General features: G+C 38.8%; 2 protein-coding genes across 3 annotated transcripts in view; one reads left to right on the top strand and one right to left on the bottom strand.

Moving 5' to 3' along the window:
- PIGK (phosphatidylinositol glycan anchor biosynthesis class K) overlaps nucleotides 1–12071 on the top strand; it is a 62476-nt gene extending 50405 nt beyond the window's left edge. For both annotated transcript variants that reach the window (XM_088169820.1, XM_014872153.2), the window contains exon 11: nucleotides 11463–12071. In XM_088169820.1, coding sequence (XP_088025946.1) covers nucleotides 11463–11579 — 117 coding nt within the window. In that variant the 3' untranslated portion in view covers nucleotides 11580–12071. The remainder of the gene's footprint in view (nucleotides 1–11462) is intronic.
- Nucleotides 12072–20352: 8281 nt separating this feature from the next.
- The window catches only part of ST6GALNAC5 (ST6 N-acetylgalactosaminide alpha-2,6-sialyltransferase 5), a 70303-nt gene continuing 65736 nt past the window's right edge, over nucleotides 20353–24919 (bottom strand). The window contains exon 5 of the mRNA XM_014872212.2: nucleotides 20353–22658. Coding sequence (XP_014727698.2) covers nucleotides 22427–22658 — 232 coding nt within the window. The 3' untranslated portion in view covers nucleotides 20353–22426. The remainder of the gene's footprint in view (nucleotides 22659–24919) is intronic.

Below are 24919 nucleotides of genomic sequence, written 5' to 3'. Positions count from 1 at the left end.
GTGCTGTAGAATAACAGTGGATTTAGGATGTGATCCACACAGCTTAGTGTGTATGGCAGTGTGTCCCAGCAATACAATACAGCTGATGTACAAGCAGGAGGTTTTAATAATAGTCACCATTAATAAAACAGATGATGCTTAAAACATGCTTATTCATTATGTTGCAAGAGTGTCTTCATGCACAATACAAGGTGAGGCTGCAAAACTCAGTAAAATGAGAAGTAAGCTGCTCCATTTGTCTGTTTTTATGTTTATGATGTTTTATATGTAAAAGTACATTTTAAAAATTTTTCTGCTTTTTAGTTTATTTTTATTACAGATTCTAGACCAATTCAGGAAACAGATGCTGCATTTAAAAAAGCTTTGATTCAGTGAGGCTTTCTGGGCAAGAGGATGCATCCTTCCTAAAACTTCATTTTACTTAAATTAACTTGTATTTCCATTGAGGATGGCTTATATTAAGCACAAAGGGAGGCTTAGCAGTTTAGACTTCCATCAAATAAACTGCATAACTAAAAAGAGAAGATGGCAAGCCTCACATACTTGTACTTGAAAGAATTGTGTTCTCTCTCGTGGGAACTCGAGAATAGAGAAATTATAAAGGCTTTGCATAAAAACAGGGAGTTAGAATTAATTTTTGCTTAAGCGGGGAAGTGTCAAAAGCCTATTATGGTAATTTTTCAATTTTGTCTTAACTGTTCACACATTTTAAAATAGTTGTACAACTGAGTAGAGGCATAATTGATGTGTTGTGGTTTCTTTTTCCTTTCCTTGGGCCATCATAAAACACAGCTTAGGTGCACTTAGGCATGGAAGGAGTAGGTGTGCTAATTAAGTAGATGAAAATTTTCATATCATAGTGAGAAAATTTACCTGATGGATTGGAAAAGTGCTCTAAGAATGGTTCCCCTATTCTTAATTACATCCAAGTACCAGGTATCAATATTACATGAAGACAATTAAGCCGCAAAAACCGCAGTGAGAAAGCATAATTCCTGGCAGCAGAACTCTGGGGTTGTAGAGACCATCATGTTTATTACTATTATTATTATTATTGTGAACAGTAGCATTATAAGTCTACATTTAAAAGAAATTACTTTATTCATTGTATTTTAATGTATAGTAAGAGCTGAAGATATCATGAAATGAAGAGCTACTGCTACTTTTATTTTTTTAATCTTTCTTAAATTAAAAAAATATAAACCTTGTCTGTATCAGAACAATTGATAAACTTCTATGGTGGAGTAATTCAAAATTTATGTTTGACCTAGAATAAATTTTAGGACTTCCCTAGGTAACAGAAGACTGATGTATCAAATCCTTTTAATAGTAAATTAAATCTCTTTTGTTGAATACACTATTAACAGCAGGAATACCATTCCAGAGTTTACTTTCATTTAGTGATCAGTTTTGCTGTTCCATAGGAGGAGTCCTTAGTGGACCAGGCTTTGCATTTGGAATGAGACTTACTGGCAAATGTAAAGTAAGCAATGCTCTTTACTGGTCATTGATCAGTAAGACGCTGTTTTATGTGCAGAGAAAAGGGTCCCTTTCCTGCCTTGCAGCTGATGGTTCTGTAGAGGCCTGTTTGGGCTATGAAAATGCTGCCTTTGGCATCCCCAAATTGCTGTTGATTAATGCCCAACTTGTTGAGATTTTTTCTGGCTTTGTCTGCAGTAGAGACCGGTGAAAGGACAGAGATTTGCTGTATTGCAGGAGGGAGGCACATTCTGCTTCAGCACTTCTCTGGTGCTGCTGGATGGCTTCTGTCAAATCCCACTTCCCACTCTTCACAAACCTTAGAGGGTCTGGTTATTCCTTAGCCCTTCTCTCCCCAAAGCTGTGTTTGGGAATTACCTGACTCAAAGTGAAGTGATGGGCCTGCAGTTTTGGTGAGATAAGGCTGGAGAAGAGGGTCAGCAGCCACTGTGGCTGTTAAATGAGATCTCTGGTTTCTGATGGGTTTTATTTGTGTCCCTGGAATAATAATGGCAGGAAAAAGACAAGTGTGAGCATGGATGTGTGTTGGGTAGAGGAAAGGAGAGGATGCTGTAAGATTTTTAGGCAAAGGGAAATGTATTTCATAGTCATTATTATTATTTTATTGCTTAATGTTGCACAGTATTGGTGTGTGTATAAGCACGTGTGCAATTTGACTGAATTTTTGACCCAGTTTGTGTTACCTGTCACTAAATATGTGCAGGATTGGGACCTTCCTGTATAAAGCAGATTACTGAGGTATTTTATAGTATGTTGTCCAAGATGCAAGATTTAATTCCATTTTGTGGTGTCTGTTCAGTGTTGTGTAACATTTTCATTTCTCACATAACCTTGTACAGTGCTTATTAATCATGACTTTTTTATTGTTTACATATGGAAGCTTCCCTGATAGACAGTGTTTATTTAAATGGTATTCCAGTGAGTAGTAAAATTAGCAGTAGGAGTTTTGTGAGATTTTTTTTCTTCTATCCACTGTATTTCTTCTGAGCTTATGCAGCATAAAAAGTAGCTGTTACCAATAAGCTCACATTGATAAAGAAAAAATATAAATGTTATCAATCTTGATGTATTTTGTAGTGCTGTGACAGTAAATACCTTTCTGAACACTTTTCCTCAGGGGAAGGCACTGTTAGTTCCAAATATATTTGCACATTTATCCCACTTAACCCTGTAATCCTAGGTGTTATTGGTGATTTTTTTGTGTTAATTATGTTTTGTTTACTCTTCAGTAGCATGCTGTGAGGAGCACAGAAATGTAACTCACGAGCTCTTGACAGGACTGATGAATGGCCACAGACAGAGATATTGGCAGGCTGCTCTCTAGTGCTCTGTCTAGAATTGTTTTCCTAAATAATTCAGAGGGTTGAAATTTGATGAAATCATTTCCATTTGAAGAATGAATGGAAGGGGTAAATGAATGAAGACTCTGGTAATGGAGCAGTTGTGTTCATGCTGTTGGACAGTCAAGCATCCTGCATCATCGTTCCTGTGCAAATTCTCTGCATGGAGTTGTGATTCAGCCATGTGCAGGTGATTCCTTCTGTAGTGAAGGGCGTTCCTGTGAATCAGCCAGTGATTTCTCTTTGCAGGAGTGCTTAACATGCAAGCCCATCTACAAATACGTGGCTGACAAACGGGTGATGAGTGGAGCTTAGAGGGGACTGAATGACAGCAGGACAATTGAGCAGTAACCTGTGGTTAGTGTAGATGGAGGCAGGAAAGGTGCAGCTGGTTTCCTCCTGGATAAAACCATGTGTGATTTCATCCTTTGAAAGACCCTTTGGGAAGCTGTTGATTCTGTACCTGTTACATGTGGTGATTTGTGAGGGTGTTCAGAGGGAGTGTCCTCAGCTACACTCATTCATTCTTCCGGGGAGATGCTCTTTGTGAGCCCCACATAATATTTGACTGATGACCTGTGTCATGGAAATGTTCCATGGGAACAGTTATTATTTATGGTACCATAAATCTACTATTCTTTTTTAATGTCTACAAAAACTCTGTGCAGAATGGATCTGCTCTCTGGGACTCCTTGTCCTTTGATGTACCAAATGTAACAGAAGTGACTTTTTTGTGTAGGTGTAATTATGTGCAGCCACTAAATAAGTGCCTGTATGATTGCTGTGTCCATGTTTTATGATTTGTTTTCTCCAGCAGCAAAGTATTGGGTTGATATTTCAGAACAGGTCTTCCCTTTTCCTCTTTTCCTGATCCCATTGGAGAGTACATACAACATAAACTTGGGTAAGAACACTTGTTTGGTTTATGAGTACAAAACTACTGAATACAGAATCACCTTTAAAAGCTGGGTGGTGGTGGGGAACAAACCAGCCTGTCTCCAGCTGTTATTTACTGGTTTCCCACTGAAAATAAAAATGTATTGCAGTAAAAGTACAGCCATACTTGATCTTGCTCTTATAAGTGTGAAGGCAGCTTTTGCCTCAGCCCTGCTTCTCCCTCCATTCATTTTGTCATGCCTGCCTCTTCAGTGTAATGCTGTTTCAAGTTGTGCAAGCTGGAGCTAGAAAATGTGGAGCTTTACTGCACATGCATATAATGAGGACAGAGCTTATGGTAACAGAGAACATTTTAAATTATAGCTATAGAGATTTGAGAAATGGACATTTAAAACTATGTGTATAAGGAATACTTACTGGGATTTCAAATGTAACTGTTGAAGTATTTGATTAGATCTTGTACTCAGTGTGGCATACTCGGTATGAGAACTAATGCACTCTAACATCTGCTGTTAATACAGCCTGTCACCTGGCAGTAAATGAATAGATACTTACAGGACGTGCAGGAAAAAAAGTGTGATTGGAACCATCACTACTATTTTGAAAGAAACAGCATAATAATTTATTAACATCATGGTTTCTCTGTGTAAACAGAAAAAAACTTTGCTTGAATTTGAATGATCAAAATTACACTTCATAATGAAAGTTTTGAGCGTACAATTAATTTTACAAGATTTGGAATAAAACCTTCCTTAGAAAAATTGATTTAAAAGCATTTGAGTGGACACACCTTGTGGTTCAGAAAGATGCTAAGGGAAACCCAAGCCAGAGTGCCCAGGAGGAAGTAGGAGTGCTGTGCTCCTCAGAAAGGCTGGGCTGGATGAGGCTTGTACTTGATGGGGGCCTTGGCTCTGCAGAGCTGAGAGGTTGGCTCTGGTCTGATCCCACTGGCAGTGCAATGTTACATTTGTGTGAACAAGACCTGCACAGTAGAAGACTGGGTTAATCTTTTTCCAGGAGAAGATGAGCAGTACCCGCTCTTGGAAAAAGTGCCCTGAGAATAGCTTGGCCCTATTTACACCACTGTATTTTTGTGAATACAAAATATTCTTGTCCCTCTAGCAGCCTTCACCTCCTTTGTTCTCTGCTGTCTCTGTCTGCTTAACCCAGAGTTTCAGTGGCAGCGAGTTGCTTTTATTTCTGATGATTTCTCGAGGTTTCTTTCTGCTGAGGTCTGCCTCACCAGTGTGTGTTTTTGTCATTTTCTGACTCCCTCCGTTGTAAGGACCTCAAGGAGTTTTATCTTTCCATTTGTGGTGTGACACTGAGCACTAAATTCTTGCCTTTTGTTTTGTTTTTGCTAATAATCCTCCTCTTGTTTAAATTAATTAAATACAAACGTATTAATTATTAAAACCTATTAAAAAAGAACCATGCTTCTCTAAGTAGAGGTGACTGAGTTTTGAATACCAAGTCTACTTAATTAAGCTGCTCATGTGGTATTTTTGCATGCTTCAGTTGGCATGAACCTTTGTGTTTGCAAATGTAATTCATATATTTGCTGTTGACTTAGGTGTCCTTTTGTGGAAAATCATGATCATGGCTGGTACGAATTTGATTAAAATATAAAGAACAATTTGCGTAGCATACCTTAAATAGAGGCAGTTGCACTTTTTTTTTTTTTCCTAAATACAACCTAATCTGACTTTTCTCATCTCCTCTAAAGCATTTGTGAGTTCTAATATGTAGCTCAGTGTCAGCAGAGCAGGTGAGAGCTCAGCCCCGTGCCAGGCTATTGAGGACAGGCAGGAATGGTCTCTGTCTGTTCTCTCTGTTCTTTCTGGATGTAGCAATTCCCACACCTGTGTTTGGTGTCCCCCTGGTGCAATCCCTGTTGTGTTTGCTGGGTGAGCATCACTCACCTGAGCACTGGCTTGTCTGGGAATTCAACTGCCCAGGTACTGCCAAGGCTCCTCTGATTAGAAGTTGTATATTATGTATTGTATCACAGGCTGGAAGATTAGTGAATAATTGTTAAACCACTAAAAGCACTTTACAATGCTGTGAAATGCTAAGAGATAACAGTGAAAGTAGGCAGTAATAAGTAGAATTTTTAAAAAGTCATTATAGATTATGAATTTTAGAAGGAAATGAAAAAGTAAAGCTGTCATAACAGTATTGTTCCTATTACAATGATTATACAAAGTAAATATTAAAATGCAGTTGTTGGTATTGATGTTAATTTAGTTTAGCTGCTGTTTTTTCCTATACTCTTTGTGAATTTTTGTTGTTGATGAATGAACTTTCTTCCTTATTTTATTAATACTGGAGATATCAGTAATCATGGTACTGTAGTTAATAAATACAAGCCAGGAGATTAGACAAAAGTACTTGAAATTGTTTTGCAGATTAACAGGCACCGTTTATGCTGGAATTCTCTTATGACTTCAATCTTGCTATGGGCACAGAAAGGATTAAACTATTACTTGATGGCTGGAGTTATTTGATTTCCCCCACTCCCCTGTGAGGACCCCAATATCCAAACTGTACCCAACAAATTAGAAGCATTGACTTCTACTGAAAGCTTTGAGGACATACTTTTTGCTGTGATTTGCTTGTGATACATATAAATTCATTCTGAAAGTAAACTTTGTTGTGTGCTTTATCGTAAGAATGGAAAGGATTACCCAGTTTGAAATTCTAAATTGCAAGTATACCTGAGTTGTTGGAGTGCCTCGAGGAAATACACAGTGTGCTCTTGGCACAGTGCACTGTGTAGCAGCAGAATTTAGTTTTTCGAAGGAATTTCCTTCAGTTTGATATTAGTTTTCTGAGATGAGAAGCAGGTGGATTGCTCTAGTTTTGAATTTGAGGTTCACCTTGAATTTCAAAGACTTGTTTTGAGGCACGGATCTTTTTTTCACGTTTCTATACTGGTCTTTACAACAGACCCTCACATAAAATTTGGTACCTTGAGGAACGAGAAATAAAACCTTTGGTATGCAGTGGAAGAAAAAGAAAGATTCATTTAAATGGAGAATGACCAAGAAGAAATTTGGAAATTCACCCCCCAAAATACATGAAATTCACTCCAGTGAATGCAGGCACTGCACAGACAAGTGTGCCTCACTCCCCTGTGAGTGTTTGCTGGCCCCCAGGACTAGGGGAGGTGGGGAAGCCCACAGAGGATGTGCACAGCCTCTCTCCTGCCTGTAGCTGCTGCTGTCTCGGATGTTTTATACCACGTGTGCTGCAATAAATAGGCCAGGACTGGGTCTAGGACTCTCAGCACTGAAACTGCAGTGAGAATTAAACAGGGATTAATTTGAAATCCAATAGCTGCCACTTTAATGGACTCGCTGGCACACAGCGCTTCTGATGTGTTATTTTTGTGCAGTTGCACAGGGATATTTTGCACTCCTGGTACAAACACACACCATCTGCCTCAGGTTGGGGAGAACATCCCCTGCAATAACGATGATGTGCACATTCATTTCTAAGCTTTTGCACCCTTTCTTAAAGCCCTCCTCTCCTGGAGGAGATTGAAGAATTTGTGTATTCCTGTTTCATTTGGGAATTACTTAATTCCTGTCTGTTTGCCCAGCTTTCTGTGCTGCCACTATTCAGATGTGGATTGTGAGTTTAACCCAAAGCTTACTGTACCAATATTTTTGTGCCTATTGAGAACACTAAAGACAGAGTTCTGTTGGAAAACTATTGGATTTTATAATCCGACAAGCTTCTGGTGTGGAAAAGTTTATCCGTATAGATAAGTTTTAGACAATGTTGTCCACATGAAATGTTAATATGTGATGTTTTAAATCTTATTTCTGTTGTGATGTAACATTTTAAAATTAAACCATTCTTCCTCTAATTACCACTTCAGCTTTTTAAAATTATTTTTTTCATAAAGCTCATTTTAATTGGAGTAACATGTATTGCATGGTTTATGAAACACCTTCATTGGAAGTCTTGGACACTTTCCATTCAGATCCCTATAGACCCATCCAGTTTGAAAATACACTGTTTTATCCTCTGCTTAATTACAGTACTTGGAGCAACTCTCTGTTAACTGTTTTTAAGTTCCACAGGATAATGAGTCTACCAGAACTAGAGAACGTACAGCAAAAAACTGTTCACAGGAGGAGGCTTGCTGTTGCTTAGCTACCTGTCTTTTTAATTTGGAATCTCCTGCAATTCCATAATGACTCGTCCTTAAGCTGCTAAATGTATTTGTTCATGACAGATTGTACCATTCTGAACGTGCATTTCACCTATGTGTTACTGCTATTATTGTAGGAATAAAGAGTGTGTTTGTAATGGCATTGTGTTGTGGTGTAAATCACAATACCTAAAAATGTCAGTTACAGAAGCAGTTCTTAGGTGGGTACTACAATGAAATTGAGAATAATTTGAGCAAAAACCAGTGCTGCCTCTGCTCCTCCAGAGCAGTCTCAAATATGAACAAGTTTTGTGTAATTTGTAGGTAGTGCAATCAGTCTGTAGTACACATTGTCACATCAGTTTGGAACATAATAGTGATAGATAATAAATTGCAGATCAAAATACTGTGACACTTAACATGGGTTTGGTCCATTTAGCATTTTCTTTCAAGTGAGAAAATGCCTGATGTGTAAAAATTACCTGAATCTCGCAGAAATTTGCTGAAATAAGATTCTGAACTAGGTAATAGTCATAGAACTACTGAAATTTTTTTTTTGAATCTGTGAAAAACTTTACTTACATTAATGCTTTCTGATCAATCCTAAAATTGATATAAAGAGATCATTTATCTAGGCTTGTGGCCACAGAACTGGTATAAGCGTAGAAAGAAATTCTGGCTTTTCTAAGCCTTTTTCCAGTATGTGGATCTAAAAAGGATTTTCATTTGCTATTAAAGTGAATTCTTTCTTACTATGCTAGTCTTTCCCATTAGGAGAAATCTCTGTGACTCTTCCCCTTCTGCCTACACAAAATAGCCACAGCAGCTCCTGCAGCAGCATGGGTGAGCACTGGTGTGTTTTTGGGAGGGATCCCATCCCTCCTTGGCTCGTTCAGCTCTGGCCATGGCTGCTCCAGGCCACCATCAATGCTTTCTGTGTTGTATTTGTTAGGATTTTAGAAAGATGAACTTGTTAGCTTGACAACTAATTATATTTTTAATTTAGTGGTGAACTCTCTTGGGAATCTATGAGCAAGTTAATTTAAACGAAATTAGGTATTTCAGCTCTTGCAGGTATACTTCGTAGATTTAAATGGGAATCTGTGTAATCCCATTTTAGATATTCATAAGGTTTTGATGTCCTTATGGAAAATACTGGCCTATTTCAGTATGATTTCGTGCTCAATTAACCATTTAGAGATATTGACTTACAGATATTCAACAGAGTCGCATATTTTTGCCCTTTTATTGTGGTTTAATATTTACATGTAGATTTCAGTTTCTGAGTCTGTAAATATTTCTCTTTAGGATAATTTATTTTTAAGATTACTGAGTATATAGCTCTTGTACAGCCTCATATAATTTTTGTCATGCCTTCATGGTTTTAATCCTTTACATTTTAATATTGCATCCCATGACTTTAAACTGACTATATATATGTCCTTGATTTCCCAGTGCAGAGCCACTGCTGCACTGGCCTCTCTTCCCTTGCACAATTCCATGGAGACTTCAGTACAAGACATGACAAAATGTAAAACCATACTCATAGATCACCTTATAAATATTTATTCATATAAATTCTTTAAAGAAATTAAATTACGTGTTCTATACAAAATAGGAAAGAGAGGCTTTTAGTGTCACTGGCTGCAAATTGAAGTCATTTGTCTTGAAGGGTCAGGTGCCACTTTGTGGTAAGATACTTGTCTGAGATCCAAGAAGGGAAAGATTGATAGTACAAAGAGATTGATGGAACAGGCACTGCAATATGCATACGAAGTTACGGGTTAATTAGGAAGATTTAAACAAGAAAGTCCCTTTGTGTGGAGAAGTGTCATGTGCTGTTACTCTCAGAAGCGAGGTATGCTGGCAGCCTTTGAACAGGCAGAGTTGATTTTCAGAGATGTTTATGTGGAGATGTGCAGTTGTGAATATCAGCGAGGTGGCAGATCACCAACAGCACACGCTGCAGCTGACGAGTGCTGCTCAGGGAATTCAGTGCTTTGCATGCAGAGACACCTGCTCTGCTCACATCTTTGCTTTTGTTGTGGTTGATGTAATTTATAATGCTGGTTTTGTGATTCCTGTATCAGAGTAAAATCATTAATATTTCAGACCGCCAAGTTCTTTGGGTGTCTCAAGTGATGTGACTATTTGTTCTACTTTTTAATTGCCGGCACAGTACTTACAAAAAAGTCCTAAAGCTAAGAGTGTGGGGTTTATAACGTGGGAGCTGAGCAATCAACAAATGTTTTTTGTTGATGGGAAAGCTGTTTTGAAAGAACAGGCACTGCAAATTGTTCCTTCTTGCATTAAAGTTCACCAGCCTCCCCGGTACATTTAGCAGAGAACAACAAGCTTCTCTGTGTGGATTGATGCTGAAATTAAAACAGCAACATCTTTTATACAGTTATTCACTTCGCAGAAAGAGAATTTCAAATTTGACTTAAATGCAACAAAATCAAAATGGTCTGTGCCCCTTGTGTCTCATTCTACACAAGGACAAAATGGTGCAAATCTTTCAGCAAGGCAGGAATAAAAATCTCAGCAAGCGCTTCAGTATTTATTATCGTAATAGTAAATCATCTCTGTCTAGCTAGAAGATCTGTAAAACCTACCTGCTGAGGGCAAGAGCAGGCACAGGCCTGAGAGATTGGGTTATTCTTCTAAATACTATGATTCTGGTATTTTTGTCATGTCAGTCTTAACTAAAATTTTGCATTCATATAGTCACCTTATTTTTAGCCCCAGTGACAGATCTTGGGGTACATGGCAGCTCTTATCTTCTACAATCCATTTCTCTATTCTCTGACTGTGGAGTATCTGAATTTTTGGTTTAATAAGGGGAGGAAGAAGACAGGCAAGTTTTATCTCGTCTGGCTGCTACATGTGAGACAGAAAAGGTCTTCAGTTGCAGTGTATGACGTTTTACTGAAGATGAAAAATTTGTTGACGAGGGACAGAATTTTGAATTGCAGAATATATTTCTACATTAGGGAAAGGCAGTTAGATTCAATGAGGCCCCTGGGAAATGTGATTGACATTGAAAACCATCCTATTTTGTTTTATGATATTGCTGTAATGATGAGTCTTCGCTTGTTACTTGGTCAGATATCCGTTTATTCACATAATTCTGAGTGCAAAAGCAGCTGTAGAAAACAGATAGTGGAAAAACAACACTCTTTTCTCTTTCACATTTTCACTTGTATGAGCTATTTTTCATACTTAGAGAATTCTTCTCCTCTATTAAAACGAGACCAAATATAAGAAAATCTGTCCAAATAAATGAGTTGGAACATGTCCCACAATACCAATACACACAGGCAAAGTGGTGTCTCAGGAACAGTTCTAGTGGCCTTTTTGTGGTACTTACCCTCCCTGCTAATGTCTCCCATTAGCCTCCCCAGCACATCAAAAAGATGCTTCTACTTCATGAAGAAATACAGCCTATTGGTATTTTGTTCTACTACAAGGATTTTTTTTGCACTTGATAAACACAGTGAACTGCTTTTTGTGTGAACTAAGTACAATTTTTTATTCTCTTTTTGTTTTTTCTTTTTTTCCAGAAACCAAAACAAAAGGATTGGCATCCTCCTGGAGGATTTATTTTAGGGCTCTGGGCACTGATCATCATGGTTTTCTTCAAAACATATGGAATCAAGCACATGAAACATGTCTTCTGAACTGGAGCAAACAAGATACTTGCATTGGCTGCTACTTTGGGTTCGTGGGTGCCACCTGTGTTCTCTGCATGTGGATTATGGTTCTGTTGAAACACTGTTTACATCTCACTTCTAAAGGTTCTTTTGAAGCCATCTCTTCTGACCCTTTTTCTGGAAAGATTCTAACGAATGGTTTTAATGTTACTGTTATTTCACTTTATCTTGATTTAAACATATTTTAATGGTTTTCTGAGCATATTTTCTTTCTGGTTAAACTTTAAAAAAGGCAGGACCTAAACCCAGTAACAGGATTTCTGTGATTGCTTCTGGATTGTAAATGGGCAAATTCTTTGAAGTACATCTTAGAAGAAGTCACCTATTACTAAAGAACTGGACATTGTGGAGAATGTTATTTAAGATGTCGTTTTGTCAATAAAAACCTGACCCACTTTGCAGACTTTAGTATGGCATGTTTCTTCTTTCTTCACAAAAATAAAAATACTCTGAAATATATTGATTTCTTTTTTCTTATTCTTTTTTCTTCCCTGTCAAATGCAACCCTTAGATCAGTCCTTTCACCTTAGGCAGTTTTGAGTCTAGAATTTTACGAGTTAGTAAAAGTGAAAAGAAAATTATGACCTTGCTGAACCTACTTAAAAAGGCGGCCAAAAAACATGAAAGGACTTCACCATGTCCATTAGAAACCCTTCATAGGTGTTGTATTTTCACTGCATACAATATGGACTTGAATGCTTTCAGAATTTTCAGTGTACTGGATTCTTGCACCGAAGAAAATCAATTCTGGCATCAGGATGAAAAACATTATAAATTGTACCATTGTATTCTGTAGTTTCTGAGCCCTTAGAAAATGTGCTTTGTTGCTTTTGTTTTATAAATTCTGGTTTGGCATATTGATTTGTTCTTCCTGGACATTTACTGATGAATGTATGCTAAAAGGGTTTGTCTGTATAATATAGTGATATTTGTAAAGAGAAGAGCAAATCTGTGCCTGTGTAGAAACGCATCTGTCAGCGAGGAGAAGCTTTTGCCCTGTGCTTTTGGAACTTGTTCTCTACCTTAATCAAAATAAAGCTTACCTGATGCAGCCACGGTGTAAGTACTAGACACATATCTCTAGAAGTTATTAGGAATTATTTATAATCACACATAATATCAGAGTCGGTATATTTTTCTTAGAATATGGTTCTGAGCATTTCCTATTGCACATATAAATCTGAGTGCATAAATATTTTTGTCCCTTTTCTCTTGCAGCATGGTTGTGGCATCCCAGCCTCAGGTGAGAGGAGGTGTCAGAGCCTGGGAGGGCTGTGGAGGAGCCACTGAGGCTTCCAGAGAACAGGGAAAGCAGCAGGGTGGTGCAGCTCGAGAACTAAAGCCTTGGGATTTTATGTCCAAAGATTTACTAGGCTTGAAGGTACAAAATGATCCATTATGGGAAGGTAAATATTTGCCTACTCCACCTCTTCGTGGCATTTCTTGGTGAAGAGCTGGAATTGTTTTCAGTAGCAGAGGCTTAATGCCCAGGAGTAGGGATTAAAACGAAAGCGTTCCTACTGTCCCTGTAGTTCTGTAAACTGATATTGTGGGGTAGATAATACTGGACATGTCTTTCCAGTGTGCTGATCAGAAGCTTTTATGTAACTGGTGCACAGATCCTCCCTGCCAACAACAATGCAATTTATGGGAAAGAGAAACACTCTGTGGGATAGGTCTGAGTAGCATTCCTGGTGCTGGATGTCTGGACTTACTCACAGTGTGTTTGGTTTGGGGGTTGTTTTCTTGGATAATGTCCTTCAAAAGCAATGACCTCATATCCAAAATCTGATATAATGGTGACTTTTTATAAAATCAGCCTTTTTTTCCCCCTCAGCAATTTCTAATACAACAATCAAGTAAAATCTGCTGTGCACAGACTGTGTAGAAATGTGTAGATGCAGAATAGAAATTAATCCTACAGAATTCCACAGAGGATTTGCTTAGCTTTCCTTTCCTAATCCAACTATTTTTCAATTGTTGTAAATATTTCAATCAAATATCTATTTTATAGGCAAGTTTTGCCATACTTTAAAAAGTGTATAAAGTGAAGTTGACAGAGCTTTGTGCCTTGGTTCAGTTGCAGTTACACTTATTTGGATTCCTCAGGCCTTATTCAATTTTTCTCTTTCCCTCTTTCAGCCACCTTTTGCAGGAAGTGATAGAAATATCTACAGAACTCAGCTGAATTTTGCCAGTAGCAGAAGATACCAAAGATTCTGTCTTTTTAAAAGCTTATCTGCTTAGGGAAAAGGAGGCAATTAGGTGGGTTATTAAAATGCAATTTATGAATAGAGACACTCAGTAAGTATGCATGTGAAGGTGATTAAATTGAAGTGAGAACAACAGTTTGACTGGAATGCAGCAAACTATGCTTCAGGCATTTTTAACATTTTTTGTATGCAAAGAAGTGAGGAGTTGAAATGGATCATTCTGAGACACCATGAAGTTGCCTATGCTACACCTATGAGACAGTGTTTCCTATGCTGTGATAGTTTTTATTCCTTGAACATTTACAGTCTGAAAGCAAGTACAGGAATGTCACAGAGTTGTCTGTAAATGTGTGTTGTATATTTATTTTTTATTTAAAGTTAGTAATCTTTCCATTTTCCCAGGGAGGCCTTCAAGCTCAGTTTAGAATGTGGGCTCTGGGAGCCAGCCATGTCACCCTCAGTCACAAACCATTTGTGTTCTGCAGGCCAAGTGTGCTTTGCAGTATAGATGCTTCCTCCAAGGTGCACAGATGATCTTTTTAATGGAATCCAGAAGACAAGCCACATGGCAGTTTCTTGATGCTTCTTTGCATGGGAACCTTTTGAACAGAATTGAATTTCACCATTTTGTGACTCTGCTTGGATAAATCTGTGAACCATGTCTGCAAAACTCAGTGTATTCCTGTCTGCACCCTGTACTGTGCAACTGCATTGACAGGTCCTGCAATGGGGTTTTAAGATATTGTTCAGAAAAAATAGATGTTGGTCATTTCACTTTTTCAGCTCTCTTTCAGGATCACATCTTAAAATGCATTTTTATTACTGAATTAAGAAAAAGTAGGTGCCCAGTAGGGTTGTAGTCACATCCAGGTGCTCTCCTGTCCCCTGGAGTGCCTGTGACCAAGCCCAAAGGCTGACACAATGTGTGACTAAGCTGTGCTTCTGTCACAGACTGAAAAGTGAGGTTCCTACAAAAAATGAGTGGAGAAAGAAACCTGAGCAGGGCGTAGACAATCAGTGTTTCTTGGTTTATGCCAGCTGAGTGTTTTCATGTTAATGGCTGTTATGATGAAATGCTGTTCTCTTGGCATAAGCAAATACCAGAGGCTGTTCACAGGTATCTGTACAAACATCATTGGTGATGGTGTGTCTCTTCTAGAGGGTGGAGGGCCTTTTCCTTTTGATTGCTTTTTCCTCCTGAAAGCTGGTATCTGTTTTGGATTATAGAAAAGCCAATGTAATCTGGGTCTAATTCTCTTGCTGAGTGTCTGCATATTGAGCCCATTTCTGTCTCTTGTTTCAGGAGTCAGGGATTTTTATTCTCAGCTACCACATGCACAGAATATACTGGAACTTGTGGTCCAATCTGCCTTCAGAGGAGCGTCATTGCATGCTGGAGCAGGGCTCAGTTGCACTAAATCAGTGATTTGCAAAGGGGCTAAGGCTGGGTTCAGCTGTGAATTTATCCTGGGTGGAGAGGATTTGTGCAGTGATAAGAACAGGGAGGTATTGCTCTGTTCTCCTGTGAGAGGGACTGGAAGGACCAGCTGAGGCAGGGCAGAAGTCTGCAGCCCTGGCAATCCTGATACTGCCAGCATGTCATTAAGGGGGTTTTTGATGTTAGAAAACTGCTGCTTTCTCTTCTCTGATGGATGCTTAGAAGGAAGGAATAAAAAGGAAGTTTCTGATCTGAAGGCTTCCCTAATTATCCATTCAGTATAGCTGAGGAAATGAGATGCTGCTAGTTTCTGGTAAATGCAAAGATTTCATCCAGTACTTTGCATTGTGAAGTCAAAAGCTTTTATGTGGTCAGGATTATTTGGACTTGATAAAAATAGATGAAGTGGAAGGCAATCCACAAAGTGAGAATGGTGCATTTCAGAGAGTTTGAGGTATTTGAAGAGAGGACAAGCTTTGTAAATGGTACAGTATGGGACAGGGGTTGTGACAGGAAAGCTCTGTGTCCTGATGTACAGATCTTCAGCTCTGTGTTACAGAGCTCTGTGTGACCTGGTAGAATTTTCATGCTCCCAGACTAATTCACCTTTGGATTGAGACAAGCATAAAATATTTCACCCAAGAGACTAATCTATCCATAAAGTTATGAACTGCAGAAAAAAGCAGTGTATATAATGAAAGTGTCTTCTCAACCATGTGAATATCAAACTCAGGCTGGAGCTGACAGAGAAGAAAGTTTGGGTTCAATACCAATAGCTGTCCTGAAGAAGTATTCCACAAAAGAATTACATGTACCACAACAACTCTTAACTCTGTACAATAATGAGCATAATAGCTTTTTGTATTTCTTAAGTGGTGAAAGGCAAATTAAAAAAATTGAGAAAATTTCTCATAGACGTTTATATTACTCTAATTTATTTCTGCTTTCCCTCTTTCTATGAACTTTAAAAAGCTTTCAGGAAATGTATCTTGATTGTGTCTGTGTTTTGTAATGAAAACTTGCATAGGCTGCATTACATACTCTGAAATCATAATTTCTTAGAATTCAATTCACTTGCAAGTTCTTTAAGACCAAGTTATTTTTTTTGCCCTAATGAGGATTTCTGCCTGATTCAATGATTAAATTGATAATGTTTAAGGTTTTCATTCAAGGATGTACATCTATTAATGTTAGATTGTGCCATGTCTTCTTCCCCATGCAGATTATAGATTTAACTTTTTTTTCCTTTCTTTCTTTTCAGGTCTGTGTGAGAATAGCAGTGAAGCCTTGGCTGATACTGAGCCAGTTTGGCTGCTTTGGCCAACAGGCTTAATAGACATGCAAATTGTATTGGCCTAAATTATTTTGGTGACGTTGTTTACAACAATCCCTTGAAAAAAACAAACCTCACAAGACGCAAACTGTTTGGACAATGTAATGGGAAAGATCAGCCTAGGGGGTCCTCACCATGAAGTGCCATTTTTCACACTGCTGTTGACATGGCTTTGGTGACAGCTCAGCAGAGACCAGGCCACCAAGCTGTTTGGGAGATTCATGGCATGTCATACTAGTCCCTGTGACAAAACTGACTAATCTGAAATAGCAAATAGATTTCCTTTCTTGGCCTGGCTCACTGGAATAATGCTCTTGTATTAAATGTTTGACTAGGCCCACTGGCTGTGCATGTAGTGAGTATGTTAAACTTAGGCTCTGTCCTTTATATCCAGCTCCAATACAGTGGTACTTATTTCCTTTGTCAGATGCTTTGATATTTACCAGCAAAGAGCCTCACTGAACATTAGATTATGTTTGATTTTCATTAAATTACTGTTTCTGTACTAGTTTTCCTGTCCAGGTTAAGTTTGTACCTGAAAATATTACGGCTCAAATTGTGATGATTTTAGGGTCCCCTTTATAATGCATATAGAATGGCAATTAGGATCAAATGGGGTCATCAGTGTATCATTGCAATGTATGTTTGTATTTTGTGCAGTTTTTTACACACTCTTCTCTGGAGTGGTCCCTGTATTTATATTTTTATATATAAATGTAGAAGGCTTTCTGCACTTGCTGTTATTGCTAGTTTCTTTAACCTGCTCCTTCTCTGCACATCATTTGCAGTGGAGTGATGAGGAAGAGCTTTTCAGTGTTTAATGTAATGCACATCTATACACGTACAGCCACAAAAATTATTTTTACTGCATTATTTTATTTATAGCTGTAAAAATAATAATGGTGTCGTGAGAATGTTTCTCCAACACAAACTGGCAGTCCCAGTGAATATCAGTAACCACTTTCAGTTTTGGCCTTGTGTGCAGCAAGGATGCAATGGGGAAGCATATCCTCATAGGCTATAAATCTGTTCACTTCTTTTGCCTTTGTGTTAAATCATAAACCTAACCTAAGATCTTGCCTTAAACGAAGTCATACCAAGTGGTTCCCTTCAGAATTTCCTTTGTTTGGCTGTTAACAGACTCTCACCATGCTGTGTGTTTGGATCATGGTAGGCTCCAACTGACCTGGCAGCCAAAGTCAGCAAAGTCCTAAAACTTTATACCTTCTTAAATATGAATGACTCCATTTATCTTCCCTGTACTTCAGGAGGCAGCTGGTGTCCTAAAAACTACTTATGTTATCTCCACACCTGTCTGGCTGTGTAAAGAAACTGGCAAATTTAAATAGCACTAGAGATGTCCTAAAGAAGACAAACTTGTTCTCAGAAACGAAATTACTAAGATGATTTTTGTGTCTACTTAAAAGGGTCCAGTCTTGCTCTCCATCCGTGCTGGATGCTCTGGCATTGCTTTCAGTGTAGTGAGAATGCAGTTCCTGTGTTAGATCTCATGGTGGGACTGGCACTTACAGAGTATGGCAAGGCTGGAACTGGACTTTAGTGTACAAGGTGATGTTCACTGGGTACATTTTTTCGTATTTTTTTAATCTATTAATTTAAATGCTTTATTTAAAGTCTAGGTCCTGTGTCCTGCATCTAGAAATGGCCTATGGTAGAAACCAAGGAAATAGCACAGAAAAATATAGAAAAATATATTGTGACATTTTTCCTATGGAATTCTGCTTGCACCCTTAAGATGATGCTGTATCATCTTAGCCTTATTTTCCTATGTTCAGATAGGTTCTATAGGGTGAGGATTTTCCTTTTGCTGCCTTACAAGTACTCTTTGACTGTTTAACTGCTTATTATTTTTTTAATCCCTAAGCTATATTTTTAAATTGAATTAGAAATTGTGCCTCCTTGCATCAGATAAAATATTTAACTTTCATTACAGAAATTATTATCAGCATTTTTCGAAGAGTTTTTTGGCACCTATGATCAACTTACAGAATGCTGCAAAGATATCTATGCAAGACAGCCATTGCTATTGAGCCAGGACATTCTCTCTGTCAGTTCCAGCCTAAGTTTGAGCTTCATATTCCAGGGGAATAAAGCTAGACAGTACAAGGCACATTTTATTCCTAACTGTTTAGATTCCCCTCACCCCACTCCCCAATGCTTTTCCAGCTATTTTTATCTTACTGTTTCCTTGCAACCTTAGAGGTATTTTGAGTAAAAATCACTTAGTTTCCTTTGAAGTTTGCCAGAAAATACAGCAGGACAAGTCCCAGGTAAGCAGCTCCAGGATTTTATTAGTTTACTGCCCTGTATGAATGTATGTGGCAGCACCACTGTGTGTTCTGCTGGATGGAGCCAGGGCTGCCAGTCAGCAGACCTGAAACTCTCCCAAATCTTGTTCCAAGGCTGTAACTTGGTCTCGGTTTCTTAACCTCCCCTTTCCTCAGTTTCCTTATGAAGAATAAAGTGTTAACTTTCTGAGGTCTTTAACACTTTGGATGGAAGGTTTCTCCACATGCATCATGGTTTTGCTTTGTACCACAGTGCTGTCACCATTGAGCCAACAGATCACAAAGCAGATGTGATATTTTTTTGTTCTTAGTTGCAGAGATGTTTCTTTATCATTCTCAATTCCAGTTGCATGTATCATGGCGTTAGAGCTACAGTTCTTCAAGATGAAAAATATCTCCTCTGACAAACGCAAGTGTAAAAGCCTAAAGGTATGCAAGGAGTCCAGAACTAAACTAACATAGATCTTGAAAATGCTGATGTATGTAAACACTGTTTTGCAACAGCTTTTAATATGTGAAATGATGCAATGCAGATCATGAATTGATCAAATTATAGTGAAGAGTGTGAGATGACAGCATAAAGCAGAGAATGGCAGCAATGCCAAGTCTGCACTACTTATCCCTAGGCTGACATGATTTTCTGTCATAAGTCTGTTTGGTTTATAACTAGGCCATAAAACCTTACATCAGGCTGAAATGCAGCAGGATTCTGTAGTTCAAAAATGGTGCATTTATAGAGAAATACATCAATGATTTGTTAATTAAAATTGCAGTGCTTCAATAGTTATTTACATTTCTTTTGCAGTCTTATAACTTGTGCTTTTTGGACTCAATTTATGTTCCATGTGAATCTGTGTGATCTATTTAAAACTTGCTGTCTCCTTGACTTCATCAAATTTCTTTTTATATATACAGGTGTAACTTAGAAAATACTCCTTCATACTTTTTGTAATTAGATGGGGGACCTTGCTGAAACTTCACAGGAGATTGATGAGACTAAAGTGAGTTTGGGTTTGTTTTGTTTAAAATATGTGTATGAGGGCAGCAAGAACACACAGTTATTAACGGAAACTGGACAAAGAATGAGTTCCTTGGATGAACTTGGATGAACTACATGCTCAGCTACACACTACATGCTTAACTACATACTTAGATTGAACTACAATGCTTAGCTTGGCTCTGTTAGGAGATTCAGTGTCCTTATAGTTTATTCCATGTTTCTTCATATTAATGCTTCCCCATATCTAGTTGACATTGAGCAGTCTTGTAGACAGGGAAAGAGCCTGTGGAGCACAATGGGGTCTGGCAAGTCTCTGTTTCTGCAGCATACTAGAAGTAGACCAGTGAACTCTTATGTTTAAATGATCTGATTTTAACAATAACATAGCTAAACATATAACATACACATCTTGCAGCCCTTGACTGATGGAAAAACTAAGAGCTCTAGTTTAAAATGACAAGATCTTTTTATTATTGTATCAGTAATAAAACAGAGACGATAGCATCAGAGGACCTACTGTGATCTGTACCATGTCTTGCAGTCACATTAGAAATTATCTGTAAATCAGTTTGACAGATTTCATCAACTGGAGCAATATATGCTGGATACATACCCCAGTACACATGTTGAAAGGGATGTTCAAACTGCCATTAGTTCAAAATCCATTCTGTTTTTTATAGAATGCAGTGAAATCAAGTGGAAGGAATAAAACACCATCAGTGAAAGGAGAGTTTAACACCAGCTGACAAGAGAAAGGTAACAAGCACTTGGCATTCAAAGCTGAGAAGTGTGTACCAGGAAGAACACCAAAATAAAGCTTTTAAGGCAAAATACATTATAGATTCTTACTTTTTGATAGTGGGCAGGGCTGCAGCAGGACAGTGGCTCTCGGAGACTTGCACTTCAGATCCAGGCAGTGTTACAGAGGTGACACCAGTTTGCCCCTGTCAGGACAGTTCACTTTGTCCCCAGAGAATCAGGGTATCTGTGGGGCAGCTGCAGCTATTGCTATCCAGTTTTGGAAAGAGGAAGACCATGGGTTATGAGGGGGTTTAAGTGTTTGGTCCCAGTTCTGTGTCTCGCCTCTGAGGTTCAGCTTCTTGGATTTAGGTGTTTAAAGGTAGTATCTTTGTTCTAGCTTTTGCACTTGTCTAATAGGAGACACCTTTCATCACCTGAGGTATGTTTCATGCAATAGTTACTGATTACTTTGAAAAAATTGCAGATTTAGTATTTGTGAAGCAAAAAGAAAAGCAATACTGTAACTGAAATCTTCTTTATTCACAAGCCACATGTAACCCAGTAATTCCCACTGTGAGGTTCCATACACAGCATGAGCATTGTCCTTCCCCTTTGTCTTGCAGGGACTCACTATGCACAGACAGGTACTTCATGGAAAAAAAAGCAGACTTTAACCTTACTCCTTTCAGGAGGACAATTTTGTACTCATGGAATGCTTTTTACATCCCAGCTTCAGTGTGATCCAGAATCTCTGAGATCGGTGATGATCTTGCTACAGTGGAAGGCAGAGATTTTTTGCAGGTGATCTTTCTGGCTACTATGACTGGTATTGTAGTAGTTTACCTTCTTCATTCCAGAAATTTGGTCGCATTGTGTTGAGCAGCTGTGGCCTGGTTCGTAGTCTGTTGCCTCAGGAGGGTTGCTGGCAGCCTCTTGTAGGAGTACAAGAGGCAAAACAGAACACAACCCCCCCAGCCTTAGCTTGCCTTCACTGAGAAGCTGCTACCATGGCCAGTGGGGGGGATTGGCTTTTTTTGGATAAATTTTGTTTGCCCTCCTTCCTCCCACCCCCATTTAAAAAACAGCAGCTTGATAGCACAGCAGCAAATGCACATTAATATCAAACAGAATTTTCACTACCATTTTTGTGTTAACATAAGATGTCAGAATGTAAAGTGAGTTGGATCTGCACATGGGACCACTCTTGGTGTTAAAGGCTTTAGGCTGGAATAGAGCCCAAAATTCTTAGAAGAAATCCAACATTTCCCGATCAGATATTAATTACATGCTATATAGAATTATATATTTCAAACAAGTTTTATAAATAAAAATCTAGGCCTTTCAAACCATCAGCAATATTAATTTTGGATTTAAAATATTATGAAAGATAAACAACCACATAACTGTGAATTAGAAAAATACTGGCCTAGGTTGCATAAAAACCTCCATTAAATAAATACAGAAAGTTTTCACTATGAAAATTCAGTGGCATCGTACTTAGAAAAGCCATAATGAATTAACCATCCCTTAATGACACTCAGGTTGTGTTTCACGAATCACGAACACACACAGAAGTCAGATGGCCCCAAAAGGCGACAGACTGGGTTCATAGAGTTTAACAGAAAGTTCTCTTGGTGTGTGCTGCTCCTCCATGCCAGCTTCCTGACCGCTGCTGTGGCCGCCAGCTGCAGACCCTGTTACCCTTCTCCTCCAGGCTGCCGTGCTGGGCACAAGGTGCAAGGCTGCTCTGGGGGGTGACTGTGGGGGGCTCTGCCATCGCTCAGGCCAGCGCTTTGGGCGCGGGGTGGGTTCCAGCGAGCGGCTCGGGTTTCCAGTCTGGCTGGAAGAAGTGGATGTCGAATGTCCGTGCCCAGTTCTCGAAGACGCGCTTCTCGGTGATGAAGCGGTGGTGGCTGCCCTTGCGGCCCCGCTCGTGGGAAATGTACATTGTGCACTCGTCTGGTCCCAGAGGTTCATAGTAGTGATAAGGTACTGAAAGATGATTAGGATCCCTGTGGAAAAAAGAAAAGAGATGGAAGCCCAAGATGTTCTTTTTCGTTGATTGAAAAGATGCTATCTTTAATGAACTGATGAGTTCAAATCCGCTTTTTCTCCCAGTTAAACTATGTAGCTGATTTTTTTCTTGCATATCTAACACATCAGAATGGGGCAAAGGTGTTTTCTTTGCTTTTTCTTTTGCTCTCCTTTAATCCTCTTCCTCTCAGTTAAATGAAGGACAGCAGTAGCTCAGAAACAAGGGAGAGTGCTGCAGGGCTGTGTTACTACTATGAAATTTGAAGCAAACTGCTAAAAAGAGATTTAAATCTAGATTGCAATTTGTAAAAGGTCTTGCAGAGGTATTTACTGAACGGGGGAAAAAAGAGAAGATGATAGATGGAGGTGGTTATCCGTGTCACATCAGCTCAGCTGAACGTTCCCAGCACACTGTGCAAGGTTCCAAGAGCACAACTTCAATGAGTGTCAGCATGCCAGGTCAGTGGTACAGGCTGCTGCTGCTGGCTTTTTAATCAAATGTCTGATGCACAAATGAGTTCTTTATTTTACAACAGCAGCTTTCATGTATCTAAGCTAAAAATTAAAACAGTTCATCCATAGTATCCATCTGACCTCGCGAACCTGTTCACATTTCCCAGTGGGAGAAGGGTGACTCGTGGTGACACATTGGATATGCCAAACACCAATTAGATACTTAGGATAAAGTTCATTTTAGCAGTTCTGACCTCAATGTTTCCATGTAACATTCTGTAAATGGCAGATCTGTATTATAATAAGCCAGAGCAATTCATTCTCCTTTTGTTTTAATCTCTGCATTAACCTGTACCCATGATGATTTCTTACTTTGGGCATGGGTGCTTTGGGCTGACAGGAACTCACACAGCTCTCCGTGTCATAAATACTAAGGGAGCAAGCTGTCTCAGACAGAATAACCCAATTGTACCCTCTCCCTGGTTGCTACCAGCTATTTTGCTGTGGCAGAAAATTTCCCAATATCAGCATTTAGTGAAGCCTTGGAGCTGCTCTGTGTTACAGCCTGAGCTGATCAGGACCCTAACACAGAGCAAGAAATCTGATATAGATTCAGGGCTGTCAGCTCTAATATACAGTTGATTATTTTCATTTTGAAGAGCTAATATTTAAGGTCACTTTCAATTGAATGCATCCACAATCTGTCAGTAGTCTGTGCTGGTAATTTTTTTTTACTATGTAATTCTGTCACCTATGCAATTTTCTAATTTTTCTTATTTTGCCATTATCCATTGTATATGCAGAGCTAATGTATGATATTGCTGCTGCTTTCCATTTGTGCCTTAGATTAACATTTTAATTTGATCAATCTGGCTTCCTTGTAACACAACATGGTGATCAATCTTAAAAGACCAGAACAACAATAAAATTACATTTCTAGAAGAAGATGGATTATAAACTTATTAAATATATTCTCACTGGAATACATAAGAGTGAAACAAAATCTTTCATCGCTTCACCTACAGAAAATGTATTTGTAATCTAAATCTGTCCTTCATGTCAAAATTTATTATTTCTAAACTACAACTATTAGAATTCAATCTTCAATTAATTTTTCATTTTTTTGATACATTGGCTCTTTTATTGTCCCTTAAATGAATCATTAAAATGGTTACTATAAATCTAATAGGATACATTTTCATGTGATGTATTTTTCTTAAGAACTACTAAAGAAATAGGCCTCTTCCTCTCATTCAGACTGCTCTTCCCTCTTGCACTAAAGTTGGATTTTACTCTTGGGTCCTCAACAGTACACCTGTACTGCTTGGTATAAATTTATGCTTTAAAGTTAGGATTAGTTAACTTGAAATCATATCTCCAACAGACTTGGGAAAAATGCAGCCCCACTTAACAGGGCAAAGTGAGCCTGTGAGGCTGCTGGTCCTGACACCTCCAGCCAAGGTGTTTTTGTGAGATTCCACATTCCATCGAAGGCTCTGAACTAGTACCAGTGTATCCTAAATGGATGTCCTTAGCTCCTGCCAGGCTGTACCAGGTCACTGCATGCTGTGCACCATCCCACCAGGAACAGCCCAGCAGCACCTGGTGCACAGGGCCTGGCAGGTGAGAGAGGCAGGAGCTCAGCCCAGGCAGCCTGTGGGGCTCAGCTCTGAACTGGGGGTGAGATCAGGGCAGGACTGGGGGCTGCTGGCTACAGACTCTCTAGGACTGCTCTGCAGCTGATGGAGATTTTAAGGCTAAATTCCAAAAGCTGTCATTTAGTTTG

The sequence above is a fragment of the Sturnus vulgaris genome, chromosome 9 (assembly GCF_052056855.1).
Source record: "Sturnus vulgaris isolate bStuVul1 chromosome 9, bStuVul1.hap1, whole genome shotgun sequence".
Lineage (NCBI taxonomy): Eukaryota > Metazoa > Chordata > Aves > Passeriformes > Sturnidae > Sturnus > Sturnus vulgaris.
Note: the sequence above shows the minus strand (reverse complement) of the source record. Positions and strands in the feature narration are given on the sequence as shown.